Genomic DNA, 15,293 nt, shown 5'->3' with positions numbered 1-15,293 from the left:
CCCTCGGGGGTCCATATTGGGATCAGTATTATTTAGCGTCTTCATCAATGATATAAACTGAGGCATTGAATGCACCCTCAGCCAGTTTGAAGACTGCAAGAAGCAAAGTGCTGTGGCTGACACATCAGAGGGATAGGATACCATTCACAGAGACCTGGACAAGCCTGAGGAATGGCCTATGAGAAGGTCGTTAAATTGAACAAGGCCAAGTGCAAGGTGCTGTACCTGGCTCAGGGCAACCCCTGGCATCAATACAGCCTGGAAGATGAATGGATTGAGAACAGCTCTGCCAAGGACCTGGCGGTGTTGATGCATGAGAGACTGGACATGACCCAACAATGTGCTCTTGCAGCCCTGAAGGCCAGTTGTATCCAGGGCTGCATCAAAAGCAGTGTGGGCAGCAGGGCCAGGGAGGCAATTTTGCTCCTCTTCTCTGCCCTTGTGAGATCCCATCTGGAGTGCTGAGTCCAGATCTGGAGGCGTCAACACAGGAAGAACATAGACCTGTTACAGAAGGTCCAGAGCAGGGCCGTGAAGATAAATAGATGGATGGAGCACCTCTCCTATGCAGGAAAGCTGAGAGAATTCAGACTGTTCAGCCTGGGAAAGAAATTTGTCCTGGCTGACTGTTCAATCCAACTAGCACAGACTAGATTCCAACCGGGGTATGTATCATACAAGAAGTCAGAATTATTCAAGAGAATCTCTCCAGGTTCAATCTCCTTATTACTGCCCATCTTGTCAGCTAAATCCTTCTCTCACAATCCCTCGCTCTCCACTCTAACTACTTTACTTTCCTCTCTGTGTTTCTTCTACATATTCAGAAAATTTCATTCAATGTTCATATTGACTGGATCCAGACAAAAAAAAAAATGCATTTTGACATCTATAAAACAAAGCAAGTAAGTACATTAGAAAGAAACTCACAATACAACATATATCAATGCTAGAAACACTTCAGTATTCACACTGCTATTCTACGTTTGCTCAGACAATTTTCAGACAGACTTTGAAGGTTTGAACACCATGGTTCTCATGGCACTTTTATGAAGTTTTCTTTTAAATATGAATGGTACTGAAATTTCCCATAATAAAGATCTAAAGAAATTACATAACTGAGAATCTCTTTGGTACTAATTAGTGATTTTGCACATTAACAAATTCCACAGAATAATATTCCCTAGTATGCAAGGTGTATTGCCTCAGCTGCATTTAAGTGAAAACCTTTTGTTGAACAGAGATATATTTTTAATCATTTCCTGGTGCTTGTGAATGGGGAAAAAAAATAATTCTTTCAGCTTTCTCATACTGCTACTGATACAGTACACAAATAAAGCAATCAATGTTTTAAAGTATAAAGAGATCCATTCACTGGAACTAAAGTGGAGAAAGTGTAACTGGGAATTAAAAAGGTAGTTCAGAAAATTTAATATTTCTTACTTGAAGAATCATTAGAAGATTAACTTTTCATTAAATAGACTTGACTCCTTATTTACTGGGGGATACTTTGCAAAAGGTATTTTTACTTCTCAAATTAGATAATCTTGGACTTAATTTTAAAGAGTAATGCCAAACGTCCCGAACCTTATCTATACTGGGAATGAGTAAAAACGGTATCATCTCATTTAACACTAAGAAATAACTTCTGACACAACATCTTGCATGGGTCACTTGCATATTCATATTCCAAAGCAGAATTTTGGATTTATTTTTTCTATTATAAAAATAATAACTTTCCTATCTTTAGGCAGGAGGTTATCCAGCATGTTATTCAGTCTTCATGCATATGGTGTGGTTAGTTTTTACAAATAATAGACCAGGGAGAAACATTTAAAGACCACAGCAGCTGTATTTCACATATTTTATGCCTGAACATATACCTAGCCAGTTCATAAAATTAACGTTAAAATTAAAATTAAATAACTACTCTGCGTTTATAACCTCAAGGCCATGAGGATATGCTTTCTCTCACAAATGCAAGTGTTCTCAGTAACTAAATAATGAATAATTCCCAATTTCAGTTAAAGAGAATAAAGATAGACAGAAAGAAAATATATTTCTGCATAATAATTTATGCAGGTTGATTAGAAAGTACATGGGAAAATTTGAGTGTGAGGGTAGACAAAAACTGCCATATTTAGTTACTTCATTATCTAGTACTCTTCCTCTGCCTGTTGTTTTCTTACCAAAATTATTTCTTTCCTTGTGTTTTCTAATGGTAGAAAATCACCCCTCTGAAATGTAAAATTACCTCCTAGAACTAAAAAAAAAGTTGAAAATGCTGAGTGAGGGAAGAGGGAGAGAAGGAAATGGGAATAAATCTTCCGGCAGCAATAAATCCAATGCATCTGATGTCAGTGACACTATTAGTTTTAACATTTAAAATCTACTTTCTAAAGTTAGACCACATCAGGTTTGTTTCCTTTAATGTACAGTAAACTTTATAATGGTCAAAACTATTAATAATCTAACTTGAATGGCTAATTGCATTCAATTATTGTGAAAGGATTTTCACAGCAGTAAAATACAAATAATTTAATAAAAAAGCCCAAGTATATTATGAGAACATTTCCATGTCAACAATTTTCCAAGAGGAAACAAAATGTTCCAACATTTAATCTTAATACCACTAAATATTCTGAATGTGAACAAGTGTTTTATTCCAGGTCTTTCTTTCAGTTGTTTTGTCATTCTGACATGAACAGATTGTCATATTAAGAACAGATTAACATATTAAGCTGTTTGGTAGCTATGAAGCATACAGATGTGTAGGTTAACAAATTAATGATTTGACCTTATCAAAATGAAGTATTTTGAAGTTCCTATACACTCTAGAGTTTATGTACTATTAATAGAAGATTTCAACTGCCATAGAAAATTTATTTTCCTAGTTAATTTTCCTTGAATTTTGGTGGATTTTCTTAGATGAAATATTTTCAGTAGATGTATAAAATATATATATACATACAGAGAGAGATATGCATTAATATAGGTAAAAATCCAAATATAAATATTATATACATTTTATATATTTATTTAAAAATTTATTAATATATTGAAATAAGTATATATATATATACACATGTGTATATACATGTATATATATGTGTATATATATAAATAGGATCACTAAAACCACACTGAGGTTTAAATAATTCTTTTCCCTTCCAGAAACCAGGACTCTTCACATTGCCTATGGATTTTGTAGTTTCAATATAATATTTTCCTAGATTTTTAGAGTTGTTTGAAATCTTTTATTTCATTTCAGTTTATAAATTCCTGAACTTTCAACAAAAGTTACCCAAGTAAAGAAAATGCTTTCTAAGCATTACCTAAATTGAAATAAAGAGTAATTCACTATTTTTTTTCTATCTTCTGCAGAGGAGTTGGAATTACTTACAGTCAGTAGTACATAAAATATTATCATTTGCTCTTTTGTAAACAATAAAGAGGCGTATGTAGAGTAGTAACTGAAACAAAGATATTAAAATTTTTGAATGTCCCTAAAATATCAGTGGTTTTCCTTTATGGTAAATTAAAATTAAGAAGATGCATCCATTAAATCATTAAAATGGAAAGGACTCTTTACTGCATCAGTTAACACTTGTTCCAGAAGTAAGTAACCATCTATCAAATTAAACATTAGCACAGACTATCATGTCTTAATATTTAACGTTAGTTCTACTGACTTTTTTAAAATGAAATATGATCTAACTTGAAATAAAAAAGTTGAATTAAAATTTTAAAATTAGATCTCTCTGGATCCATACACAGTATCAGAACTAACTGCCAATAGTTGTGTTATTAAAACCTATCATTGTGAGAATTCTAAAAATAAGTTGTTTAAATTTGGGGGTGGTCAACAAAATGCAACATTTTTTCTCCTCTACAACTTGACTACAACAAAATCAATGTCATTCTGTGCACTGTAATTGTGTGGGTGTATAGTTGTGAATAAAAGACATCTGAAGGGTAAAAAGGTGAAAAATAATGTGTTTAGAAAATATATCTCAGTATGAGATAAAGTGTAGCTGACAGACCCAGGAGTATGAGAATCCACTAAAAACATTTACTAATGTGACAATGTATGCAATTTAAGCTCTTGTTATGCCTGGAGGTGAATAAAAAAAACAAACTTCTGAGAAACTCTGGTAATTTCAGTCTATGAAGAGAGGATTCCTCTCTCCTCTCTCCACTGCAGAATCAGGTAGCCATCTGGGCTGTTTTGACAAAATAAGTTCAAGGTCTTAAAAGTCACAGATTCACAACTCTGATAACTAAGTATCTGTCTTAAAAAAAAAAAAAGTAAAAATCTGTCATCTGTCAAATATAATATCAGTGAAAGCAGCAACTTATTTTCACTGGCCTAAGCAGAAAATACATCCCTTTTCTAAGTAGCAGACCTCTACAAATGTGACTCAAGTGATGAGTACCTTTCTTTCTCCTACGGAATCTCAAGCCCTTGAATATTCTGGTATTAAAAAACCATTTCAGTAAGTGAGTAGTAAATGTAAACTGAGATTAATATCTACATCAGTGTGTCTGTAATTGTACTATGCATACAAACTATTACAATAAATGGAAATCTAGTCATTGTAGTCAGTGGAATGTAGTGTTTTAATTAATTTTAAAGCACACATCTAAGACAGGATATAACAGGTGCCTATATGCTGTTTCTTCCTTCCTGTCTTTCAGTTTCTATGCCAGAATTGCATGGTGTCCTGGTTTTTGCTAGGATAGAGTGAATTTTCTTCTTAGTTGCTGTTATAGTGCCATGTTTTGGATTTAGGATGAGAATAACACACTGATGTTTTAGTTCTTGCTGAGCAGGGCTCACCATGAGTCAAGGACTTTTCAGCTTCTCATGCTGCTCTGACAGCAATGAGGCTGAGGGTGCACAAGAAGCTGAAAACGAACACAGCTGGGAGAGCTGACCCCAACTGGCCAAAGGACTATTCCATACCATATGACATCATGCCAAACAGGGGATGAGGGAACTTGTCTGGGAGGTGCTCAGGGACTGGAAGGAAATTGGCTGGCAGGTGGTGAGTTGCTTTGTGCATCACTAGTTTTGCATATTCTTTAGTCATTATTACTACTTTCCCATCCTCTTCTGTCCTGTTAAATTGACTTTATCCCAATCCATGAGTTTTACCTTTTTTCTGAGTCTCTCTACTGTCTCGCTGGGAGCAAATATCTGCATAGTGTTTAGGTGTCAGACATGCTAAACACACCATGTGATCTGTAAGTTCTAACTTGCCAACACCATGTAGATGTCTCTTCTACTCTAGAGCACCTCTACCCAACACCTACCATGTGGTCAGCTGAATCACTCTGCAACCCACACTGGCAGGATTAGCAAGGTATCGAGAAAGCTCAGTTACCCATACATAATTTGAGTTGCAGAAATTTTGTAACGTCATAACATATGTCTTGGTAACACCTTGGCTTGTCTGCCAAAGAGCTTCTGCACTTCTGCCACAGAAATATCTTGGGTACCCTGGGTGATTTCAGTGATCCATCAGTGCACAGATATACAGGTACAGTGCTTCACAGCTCTCCAGCTTTAATCTGTATATAGACACCTATAGATGTCTAAACAAAAATCTTACCTATGTCTCTGTTACAACTGCTGGTCTTTCAGCACTAGTACAGTATACTGTTTGTTGCAATAGCTTTTGAAATAAGGAATGAATGACAAAATCAGATTTAATTTTCAAATGTTGTGAAAAAGTGATAGACAGTTTTCCCCTTCTCGCAAGTCTAGCCATGATGTTGTAAGGCAGCTTAGTACTATTGTTCTTTACCTGATTGGCAATTGCTTTACATTCTGTCTGAAAGCAAAGCAAACTAAAAAATTTAAGAAAAGATAACTCCATAAATAATTTATGAATGAAGATACATTTCTATTCATAAAAAAAGTGACAGAAGGAAAAACAAAGTAACAATAGAAAATCAAGCAGAGCAAGAAGAAATTTTCAATATCTTTTTCTTCATATTTCATCCCACATTCAAGGTTCTCACATTTATCCAACCTCAGCTCCACATAGTTGGTTGTCAAGTATGAAGGAGATTAACTATTTGCATATGAGCAGGACAACTAAATTTTATTCTATCTTGAAAAGTTCATGGATATATTTCATAGCTTCATCTGTATTTTCGTATAAGCAAAGATTGTTAATGGATGGCAAATGTGTTTTGCACTCAGTTTACATATTTGATACTATTTTGCTCAAAGTGGAAACATGAGTTTGCACATGTCTTAAACAGAGGTAAACAAACAGGGGAAGGAAACAAAATCAGTTAAGAAATGGATTTCGCAAGTGAAATGAATAGAAATTGTAGGGCTACTGTTGAAACCTTCCAGAGCTTTAAGGGAGGACGAAGGTAGAGAGTGAGAGGAAAAGGATGCTGAATCTAAAAAGAAAAGTTATAGATGCTTAAAGTAATGCCTATCAGAAAATGAAGATTTTTTTCTTTTTCTGAAAGCCTTTTCTGAATCTGGGTTTGCTTGATATAAAGAAGATTGAAGTTTGTGTATGCCATTCAGTAAGACCAGATGCTGGGAAGCTAACTTAACCCCTCTGTCCACTTAGATAATATTATAGATTCATACATAAATGATAAGAGTACAAAAAGTAACCAACAGAAAGCAGCAACCAAAAGGAACTGCAAATGGAAGGAGTATAAAAGCACAACTAATTTTAGAAACAGGAAAAGAGGATTACTGGTGCCAAGGAAGGAGCTGCTTCAAAAAGATCCAAAGAAGCTTTTGTTCTACTTCAGCCAACAGTTTCTGATTCAAAGGGAGTTTCAACAAAGCAACAAGAAGAGAAAACATCAAGACAAGGAACTCTCAGTGAATAGAAAGAAGTGCTGAAACACAGATGACCAGGCAAGCAAGAATAAGTGGGTTATGACACCACAACCTAGGTAGGGAAACATTTTGATTCTCCTCTAATTGAAATTTCTTATTGAAATTTCTCTTCTATTGGTTATTGTTTACCAATGTCTTTTAAATATTGTATAAATTAATACCTTTCATTAATAAAATTGCCTATTAAAGAAAGTAATACACATAACTCACATGACTATGTACTGAGAGAAACTGAGATCTTTCCACAGTTTCATCTACCTCAGCAGATTTCATTTTTTCTGTATAAGCCAATTAAAAAAATTTTAAATGCTTTAAAGTTCTTTGCCTGTTTGCAAGGTCTTAAACAGAAAATTAGGAAAATATATTTAATTACATTAAAAGTCTGTTTACAAAAAATTACATAATACCCTAGGTTTTCTATTTTTTTGTTGCTGTGGGGTTTTTTTTTCCATATGCAACTGTATTTTGATTTTCCAGTACATCACTTTTATTCTTTTCAAATGTCTAGGCCAAAATAGCTTTAGGTATTACACTGAAGCTCGGCCATGCGAGGCTGCCTTATGAAAAAGAATCTTAAAACCCAGTTTTCATAAAATCAAGAGAACAGAAGGGAATAAGACTATAATTAGTATAAAGGCCAGGGATTTGGTAGCAGAGGGGTGTAGGGCTGAACATGTGACCTCTGCATTCAGGAGGCATTGAGCTGTCCCATGCTAGTCACAACTGGCCACATCTGGCTCCAAAATGGACCCACCACAGGACAAAACAGAGTCCATCAGTAGAATTTGTGACAACTCTATGAAGATGTATATAAGATAAGGCAATAAACACTGAGGGAAATGAACAAGGTCAGAGAATGAGTGCTCCATTCCAGAGCTAGTAATACCCTCAAAGGGATTGGAATCCATGGGTAACTCACACTGGAGCAGGTTCTTCCACTAAGAGGCTATGGCCCATGGTCAATGTACATCAAGGCAGAAGAAATGAGTAAGAGGGAAGAAATGGCAGAGGAAAAGAGTGAGAAATGAGGAGTAGCAGAAATTAACTCTTACACTTTGACCTGAACCTCCTGCACTGGCTACCTCACCAAAGAGACAAAGGGTAATCTGTAGTGGAATAGAGGAAGGGGAAGTATTTGGAATGAAGATAAGCTGTCCAAAGAGGAGAGTAAATAAGGACATTTTGTCCAGGAGAGTAGCTGATGAGTGATTTGCCACATCTTCATTTCAACCATGAAACTTTTCACTCTTGTTCTTCCTATTTTCTGCCCTGTTGTACTGTGAGGATGGAGTGAATGGGTGGTGGTGAGAGGGCTTCATTTCTACTCAGGGTTAAACCGTCACCCAAATACACTAGCACAAAATGCACATTTGTGCAAACAAAATCAGTAAGCCAAGGGAGTGATTAGCTGAAAAGTGCCACACAATGACAGACTAAAATTATGCAGTATTCTGAAGTTCAGAATTTGGAGTCCAGGTCCTTCAAAATATGTAACAATGGGCTAAAGAAAATAAAACTAGAGGAAGTACTAAGAAATTAATAATTCTGGTCATAGTGGTACTATGTAGCAAATATTATGTTTCAAAGAGGAAACTCAGAAAGAAGCTACAGACAATCTACATTAATTAAGCAGGGGAAGGAGCAAGATTTTAACACAGTTATTACTATGTAGCACTCTGATAATACAAGCTATTGAAAGAATTAACAGATGCCCTCTCAAAAGTAATGCAGAAATAAACTCTTGAAAAGAAAAACAAGCACTTGTACTACATGGCTTTGTGCAACACTTTTAAAATTTTTATTCAGTCATCTGGTTTTCAGAAAACTCATGTCAGAACATCAGTGAAATTAAAGTTTGAAAATTGTCATTACAAAAAGGCTTAATGTTATCTCTAACTGAAAAAGAATAAGGTTACATGTGGATGCTAAAAGGCAGGAGCAGAGGAATTTTCCTGTGAAACTTTTCTTTCTCATGAGAGAGCAGTTAGAGAAATCCAGCTTCTCACAGCTTCTCTGTGAAAGCTTTTGTTCTCATGCGAACTGGATGGACAACAGTTCAAGAGACTATAAACCATTTCTACACCTGCAAGTTGTTTTGAGAACTGTGAAAATTATTTTCCTTCTCTAAGAATAATATTTGGAAATGGGTGTCTTACTGCTCAATCTATCTCCTTGAGAGGTGGTGGGCCAATAGGCCAATCATGTAATTTCTCTTTTGCAAACCATGCTATAAAAGGTATGGGTGATTAAACAAGGTTGCATCGGCCATATCATCTGACCTGGATTCATGTCATGATTTTGCCATTCTCTGGGGATAACAGTGACAGTTACAGTTCTCAAAAAACTGAAAAATTTGTGTCATATATTTTTGTTTATTTTCTAAATGTATGAAAGGTTTTTAATATATCCCATCCATAGAAGTGTTCATGGCAGGGTTTGAGCAACCTGGTCTAGTGGAAGGTTCCCTGGTCATGGCACAGAGGGTGGAACTAGATGATCTTTAAGGTCCCTTTCAACCTAAACCATTCTACAATTCTATAATATTTATTTAATTTCTTCATGCTCTCTCCTTTAGTCTACCATTAACCTACCAGAAACTACTCATCCCCTATTATCTGACCATGTATTTTTACTATTTTTCTACTATCAAGGTTATTTTTTATTGATCATATAGGCTTGAGTATGCACATTTAATTCCTTTACATGCTGAATTTTTTTACTCCCTACATTTATTTTAGAGTTGCAGAAGACATTTTCTTCATTTTAGGTATGGTGGGTTACTGTAGCATTTGACAGCTTAGTGTTGAGTACAGTTTAACATACCTTCAGCAATACACCATTAAAAATTAAATGAGCAAACAAATATAGTAAAAACCCCATTACTTAGTCACTACATTATTAGGCAGTAAAGAAAACTAGAAGACACACAGCATATTCAAATCTCCTACACCTACCAACTCACATATTTTATGTGTCATGCATAAAACATATTTTTGAAAGTAAACATAAGCCTGTTCCCTTTCATTAGCTATTACCTCACATTTTTGGCAGAAATGCATGTATGTGTACCATGAGACACGGTTTGTTCTTCTTTTCTCACTAGTTCAAAAGAAACAGTTCAATACTCCAAATTACTTCACTTAAACCACCAAAATAGTTATCACATGGTTTCTCAAATGTGGGGTAGATTCAATAGAGAGAAGTCCTACTTTCTATCTTTTTAACAGTTCCATAAGCTAGCAGCTTCCTATTAAAGAGTGTGGTTTATCATATGTGGTATGAAAAATATCATGCAAAAAATGAGTCAGTGCTTTTTATAAATCATTATAGCAGCCCTGAAGCTACAGTAAGAAATTTTCTTTCATGTAAATTCACTCAGAATACACATTCAAGAACACCTATAAACTCAGGAAGTCCAAATCAAGATATACATTACTTGCTGAAAATAGTAATCAATTTTTTCTGTTCTTGTATGGAATATGCTATCTGAGGCATTTTACAACACAGAGTTGTAAAATTTGCTGTTATCAAAGATCAACTTAAAAACATTAGTCATAGGCTTTTCTTAATTGCAATTTTTACATTACTTGACTAATTTTATCAGATTCTACAAAATTTTATGTAAGTAATCTCTTCCTATGCTCAATTTTCTATAAGAAACTGCAAAAGAAATTCCTGAATTAAATCTTGATAGGAATGCCATGATTAGTTTTTTCATCAGATAAATGGAAAAAGCACAAAACACAAAAAAGGATTACTGTTCCCTGAAGATCCATTGATACACTGTGGATATTGAAAAATATTATTTACAGTATTACCATACACTAATGACATTCAGTTTTCATTGGCACTTCATCATCAGAAGGACCTTGTTCCAAACAGTGACATTCCCAAAATTATGCTTCAGATGCTTTTACTCTTACTCAAAATAAATGCTTGCTCATAAAAACAGTGTGTAAGAATCTTTCTGGTTAATTAAACCCTTAATAACGCAAAGCCTTCCAAAACATAGTAAAAAGTAAAAGAGATTAAATGCTACATTAGTAAACAGAAACTTACTCACTGCTTTACAAACATGACTAATACAACTATAGATTCAATTCCATAATTTAATGATAAAGACATTATTTCTGTTACTGTTAACCAGTATCTTTCAGAATATTAGGACCTGTGCTAAGTACTTGTGCAGGTTCAAGTAAAGCAGATATCTCCTGCAATTTTTTTTGGTAACTGAATTTAGATACACTAGATAATACACTGCCCATAATCTAATGTACTGTAATTTGATATAGCAAGTTGAAAAACAGGCTATACTTATAAGGGCTTTTTTTAAGTGGCCCTTCCCTTTTCCTACAACTTCAGGCACTATTTTTCCTAGCAAATACAGCCACAACTAATAATGTATTTCTTTAAATGTACCTTGGTAGTGAGCACTAAATCCACGGTATCGGTGGTTGCTGTCTGTTACAAAATGTAGTCTGAGCCAGTTTTTGTTGCTTATAACTGGAGGAGGTATATTCATTCCAGAGAGCCTGAATTAAAACAAATAAATAAAAAAATATTAATAAAAGATTTCAAAATTATCAGGAAAACTTTTATATTCAACATAACGTTCACTGACATGCCCTCTGTGGGGCTTTTTATTTATCAATTAGTAGCATTCTAACAAGCATGAACAGACAAAATTGTACACTATGCCTGACCAAGTGATGGGATACAAATCAGTGCTAAGCTAGAAACTACACAATCATGTTATTGGTCAGGCACAGCACTGTCAGGATGGAAGTACATGGTACTCAGGATAGAAAGAATTTGTGTCTATACAGGTCAGATAACGGGCTATACAGAACATTGCTCTGGGCACCAGGGAAAGTTTTGTACCCTGTGACTTTCACATTCAAGATATGGAAGAAGAGAGCTTAGATAATGCAAACTACTATCTAAAATGATAAAACAGACATCTACTTTTCAAGAGTAAGTAATTTTCTATATTCAGGGTATAAAGAAGAAAGAAATATTCCATCACTTGTGTGCATTTGAAATTTAGTTATTAGATGTACTAGAAGAGTAGGGAATTCTAGTGGATTGACCCCAGCTAGCAGCGAAGCACCACACAGCTGCTCTCTCCCTCCCTTCCCTGCCCCCAGCAATCGTAAGGGGAAAGAAAAGGAAGAGCAAAAGCAAGAAAGACTCTTCAAAAGACAGCTTAATAAGTGAAGAGTTGAGAAAAAAGGAAGTGATACAAAAGCAATCATTCACCATATTCCACAAATGGATCAATCAAAATGGTCTCCAAGCAATGATTAGCAGCTGTCTTTCAGCCCCTCTAATTTTTTTATTGGTTACCATTAGTTACGTGGCACGAAATATCCTTTTGGTCAATCTGGGTTTGTTGTCTAGTTTTTTTTCCTTCCCAGTATCCTGCCTATGCCTGGTCTACTCACTGTGGGGACAGAGGAGGGGGAAAATAAAGTCTTGATGCTGTGCAACAACGGCTCAGAAGTACCCAATATATAGTTGGGCTATCAACTCCGGTTTAATCACAAATCCAAACTACAGCACCTTATGGGCTTCTATGAAAAAACTAACTACGAGCCATTAGACCCGGTATACAAAATTACCTGGATTTTTTATTGTTTTGGTTTTCTGTTTGGTTTTTAGCTTCAGGATATTGCTCCAATTATAGTAGTCTTTCATCTTGACTTGCTCATTAAGGAAGTCTGAATTTAAGTTCTTTTTTTGTTTGGGGGTTTTTGTGGGGGTTTTCTTTTTTTATTTTATTTTTAGATGAGATGCCATGTTATAAAGAAGGTGAATAAAGTTTAGATAGAAAAATCTTCCATCAAGCCAATAATACAAGATCTATTTCTCACCAAAACCAGAAAGATAAGTCACATCTTCAGGATGTCAACATACCATTTAGTCCTTCCATTTAGTTATAAAAAGAACTCTTCCTGTAGTTAAAATAAAATACTAGCCAACAACTGTGCCATTTTATGTTCAGACATCAAGGATTCCTATTTTATTTTGAGAAAAACTCTATTCATAATAAATCAAGTAATTCTGAAGTGAATTTTTTAAGTGGAATAAAACCCCAAACCTTACTTAAATAAATAACTAATAAGCTTGTATAGGTACCATTCTGTGAGGAAGACTTCTGAAATAACAGTTTAGAGTTAGTGTTCTTTTCATCTTTTCCCACCCACTCTACCTCAAAACAAAACATGTTTAAGATCACTTTCCAAATTTCTGAAACTGTACTAGCACCCTTGTTCCCTCAGGCACTTATATAAATGACAAAAGGCTCGACTGACACCACAGTCTATTAAAACTCCTTTAAATACTTGCAAAAGAATGTTTTTATACTGTGGAAACACATTAGTTATCCAATTCATTTCGGTTGAATGACACATGGAATCTAAATTTTTTAAGCTTATGAAATTGACTTCAAATCCTAGATCCAAGCAATCCTGATGATGAATTTAAACAAAAAACCCAAGCAAACAAACAAAAAAAACCCCCAGTGCTATTAGATTGCAATAGGATGTGGTGAATGCTCTGTACCGATTAAAGTCAGAACTGATCTAGAATATGTATAAAATGTAAGAGGCAGAAGTCTACACCTTTCAATTAGAAAACATCAAATATTTCTGCATTTTCATGATGAATTTTAGAATGAAACACACTTCCTAACAGCCATAAAGTGGCTTTAGTTGCTACAAATTTCTTGTTGCAAATGTAAGAAGTATACTTTAATTTGAGGCTTGTTTTCTGGAAGGTAGAGGTTTAGGTATCCTTTTTGGCACAGCTATTTCTCTGTACAATAATATTACCTAATGACACAAGAGGAAATAGTTCTTTTGTTTAAATTCTCACTCTATAAATAATTGTTAGGCAATACAGAGAGAGAGGCAACAACCTTTCACTGCTTGCATATTTTAGAATAAACATTTTACTGGAAGGTGTCTTACTAAACAATTGTAATAAAATAAGGCTGTAAAACACATTTCTTAACACCTATTTTGACTCATATATATTATGCCTATAAGAAGGTTTCTCTTTAATAATCACAAAACCATGTGAAAAATAAATTGCGAGTTTATTTTCCAAGGCATGAGAAAATGTCACCCTAGACATTTAAATAAGCTCACAGTAAAAGAATAATTTTGTTTCTAAAATAGCTAAAAATCTATTTTACCTATCAAATTAGGTATTTATTAACACATCTATCCTTAGATCTATGCTAACCTCTAATTAAATTCACAATTTCTACAATCTGATTTTTTACAGTTCATTGTTTCTATGGCATTCTCCCCAGAAAGTAGATTTGTTAGTGGACAAAATTTATTCTGTTGATATAACTGCCCCTTTTCTAATATCAGTTTATCTTCTCAGCAAATTATAAGGCTGTTCACCATTACAGTGACCCACTGGCAGCCCAACCTACTTCTGTGTCAGCTGCTATTCCAAGCATAGTTATGCTGCATCATCTACAATATTTTCCTAAAATTCAAAGTAAAACACTCTATCTTCCATAAAGGAAATGCAGCTGTCTCATGCTCTTTTATATTTCAGAAGATGTAGCTCACTCTCAAGCTGCACAGAATCCTGCATAGTAAATTTCAGTCAACAGCGAGTAGGCTTCCCTTCTGCAGCTGTCTTTCATAAACTCTTAAAAATGTTCATGGAGAATCTTGGCTGTGAACCAGAGATTTAAAGTATCTTACCATTATGTGTAGCCAACAGCATTGACTTTTACCTACTGCAAAATGTATTTGAAAAAAGAAGCGCTTACTGAAACAATGCACATTTGTTGCTAAACAAGGGATTTGTAGAAGTGTAAGACTGTGCATGTAGATATGCCAGTGAAATTCCCATCTATGCACTTTATTTGCTTTGTGTGTAAACCACAGTTTATGGAAGAAATAGGGTGTTGCAGCGGGGATTACTGCAACAAGCATATTTCAAACCAGGAGTCCCGTGGAAACGAAGTATATATGGACAGATTCGTGGTAGATGTTTCAGAGATGTTTATTTCTCCAGCCGCATGGCTGGGGCTCAGCTCCGGAACTCCGCAGTCACGGGACCGAGGGTCCTTGGCCACACCAGGAACACAAACCAACCAATGGGGAACGAGGCTGACCAGGGGCACCAGGGGCAGGGAGACCCCGTGTCGCCCCCCAGGGCCCCTCTCCCAGGGCTCCATGGCTGGGGGAGGGACCCCAGCATCTCACCCATTTTATTTTAATAAAAGGAGAATGAAAACAACTGGATAAACATAACAAGAACAGTTCCAAGACAAAACAAGCCCCCCTCCTGAGTCTTTAAATGTCTAAACAGATTCTGTGGAACATCTTAGGGCTGACAGAAGGGAGACAGAACTCTCCGGGCATGCTTTGTGGGGAAACTGAGGCAG

The 15,293-nt window shown here is 35.3% G+C and overlaps 1 protein-coding gene across 2 annotated transcripts in view; it reads right to left on the bottom strand.

Moving 5' to 3' along the window:
- CSMD3 (CUB and Sushi multiple domains 3) overlaps positions 1–15,293 on the bottom strand; it is a 621,464-nt gene that overhangs the window by 381,060 nt on the left and 225,111 nt on the right. For both annotated transcript variants that reach the window (XM_008642636.2, XM_017746102.1), the window contains exon 6: positions 11,297–11,409. In XM_008642636.2, the coding sequence (XP_008640858.1) occupies positions 11,297–11,409 (113 nt within the window). The remainder of the gene's footprint in view (positions 1–11,296; positions 11,410–15,293) is intronic.

The sequence above is a fragment of the Corvus brachyrhynchos genome, unplaced genomic scaffold (genome assembly GCF_000691975.1).
Source record: "Corvus brachyrhynchos isolate BGI_N302 unplaced genomic scaffold, ASM69197v1 scaffold28, whole genome shotgun sequence".
Classification (NCBI taxonomy): Eukaryota; Metazoa; Chordata; class Aves; order Passeriformes; family Corvidae; genus Corvus; species Corvus brachyrhynchos.
This window is presented reverse-complemented; position numbering and strand designations above follow the sequence as displayed.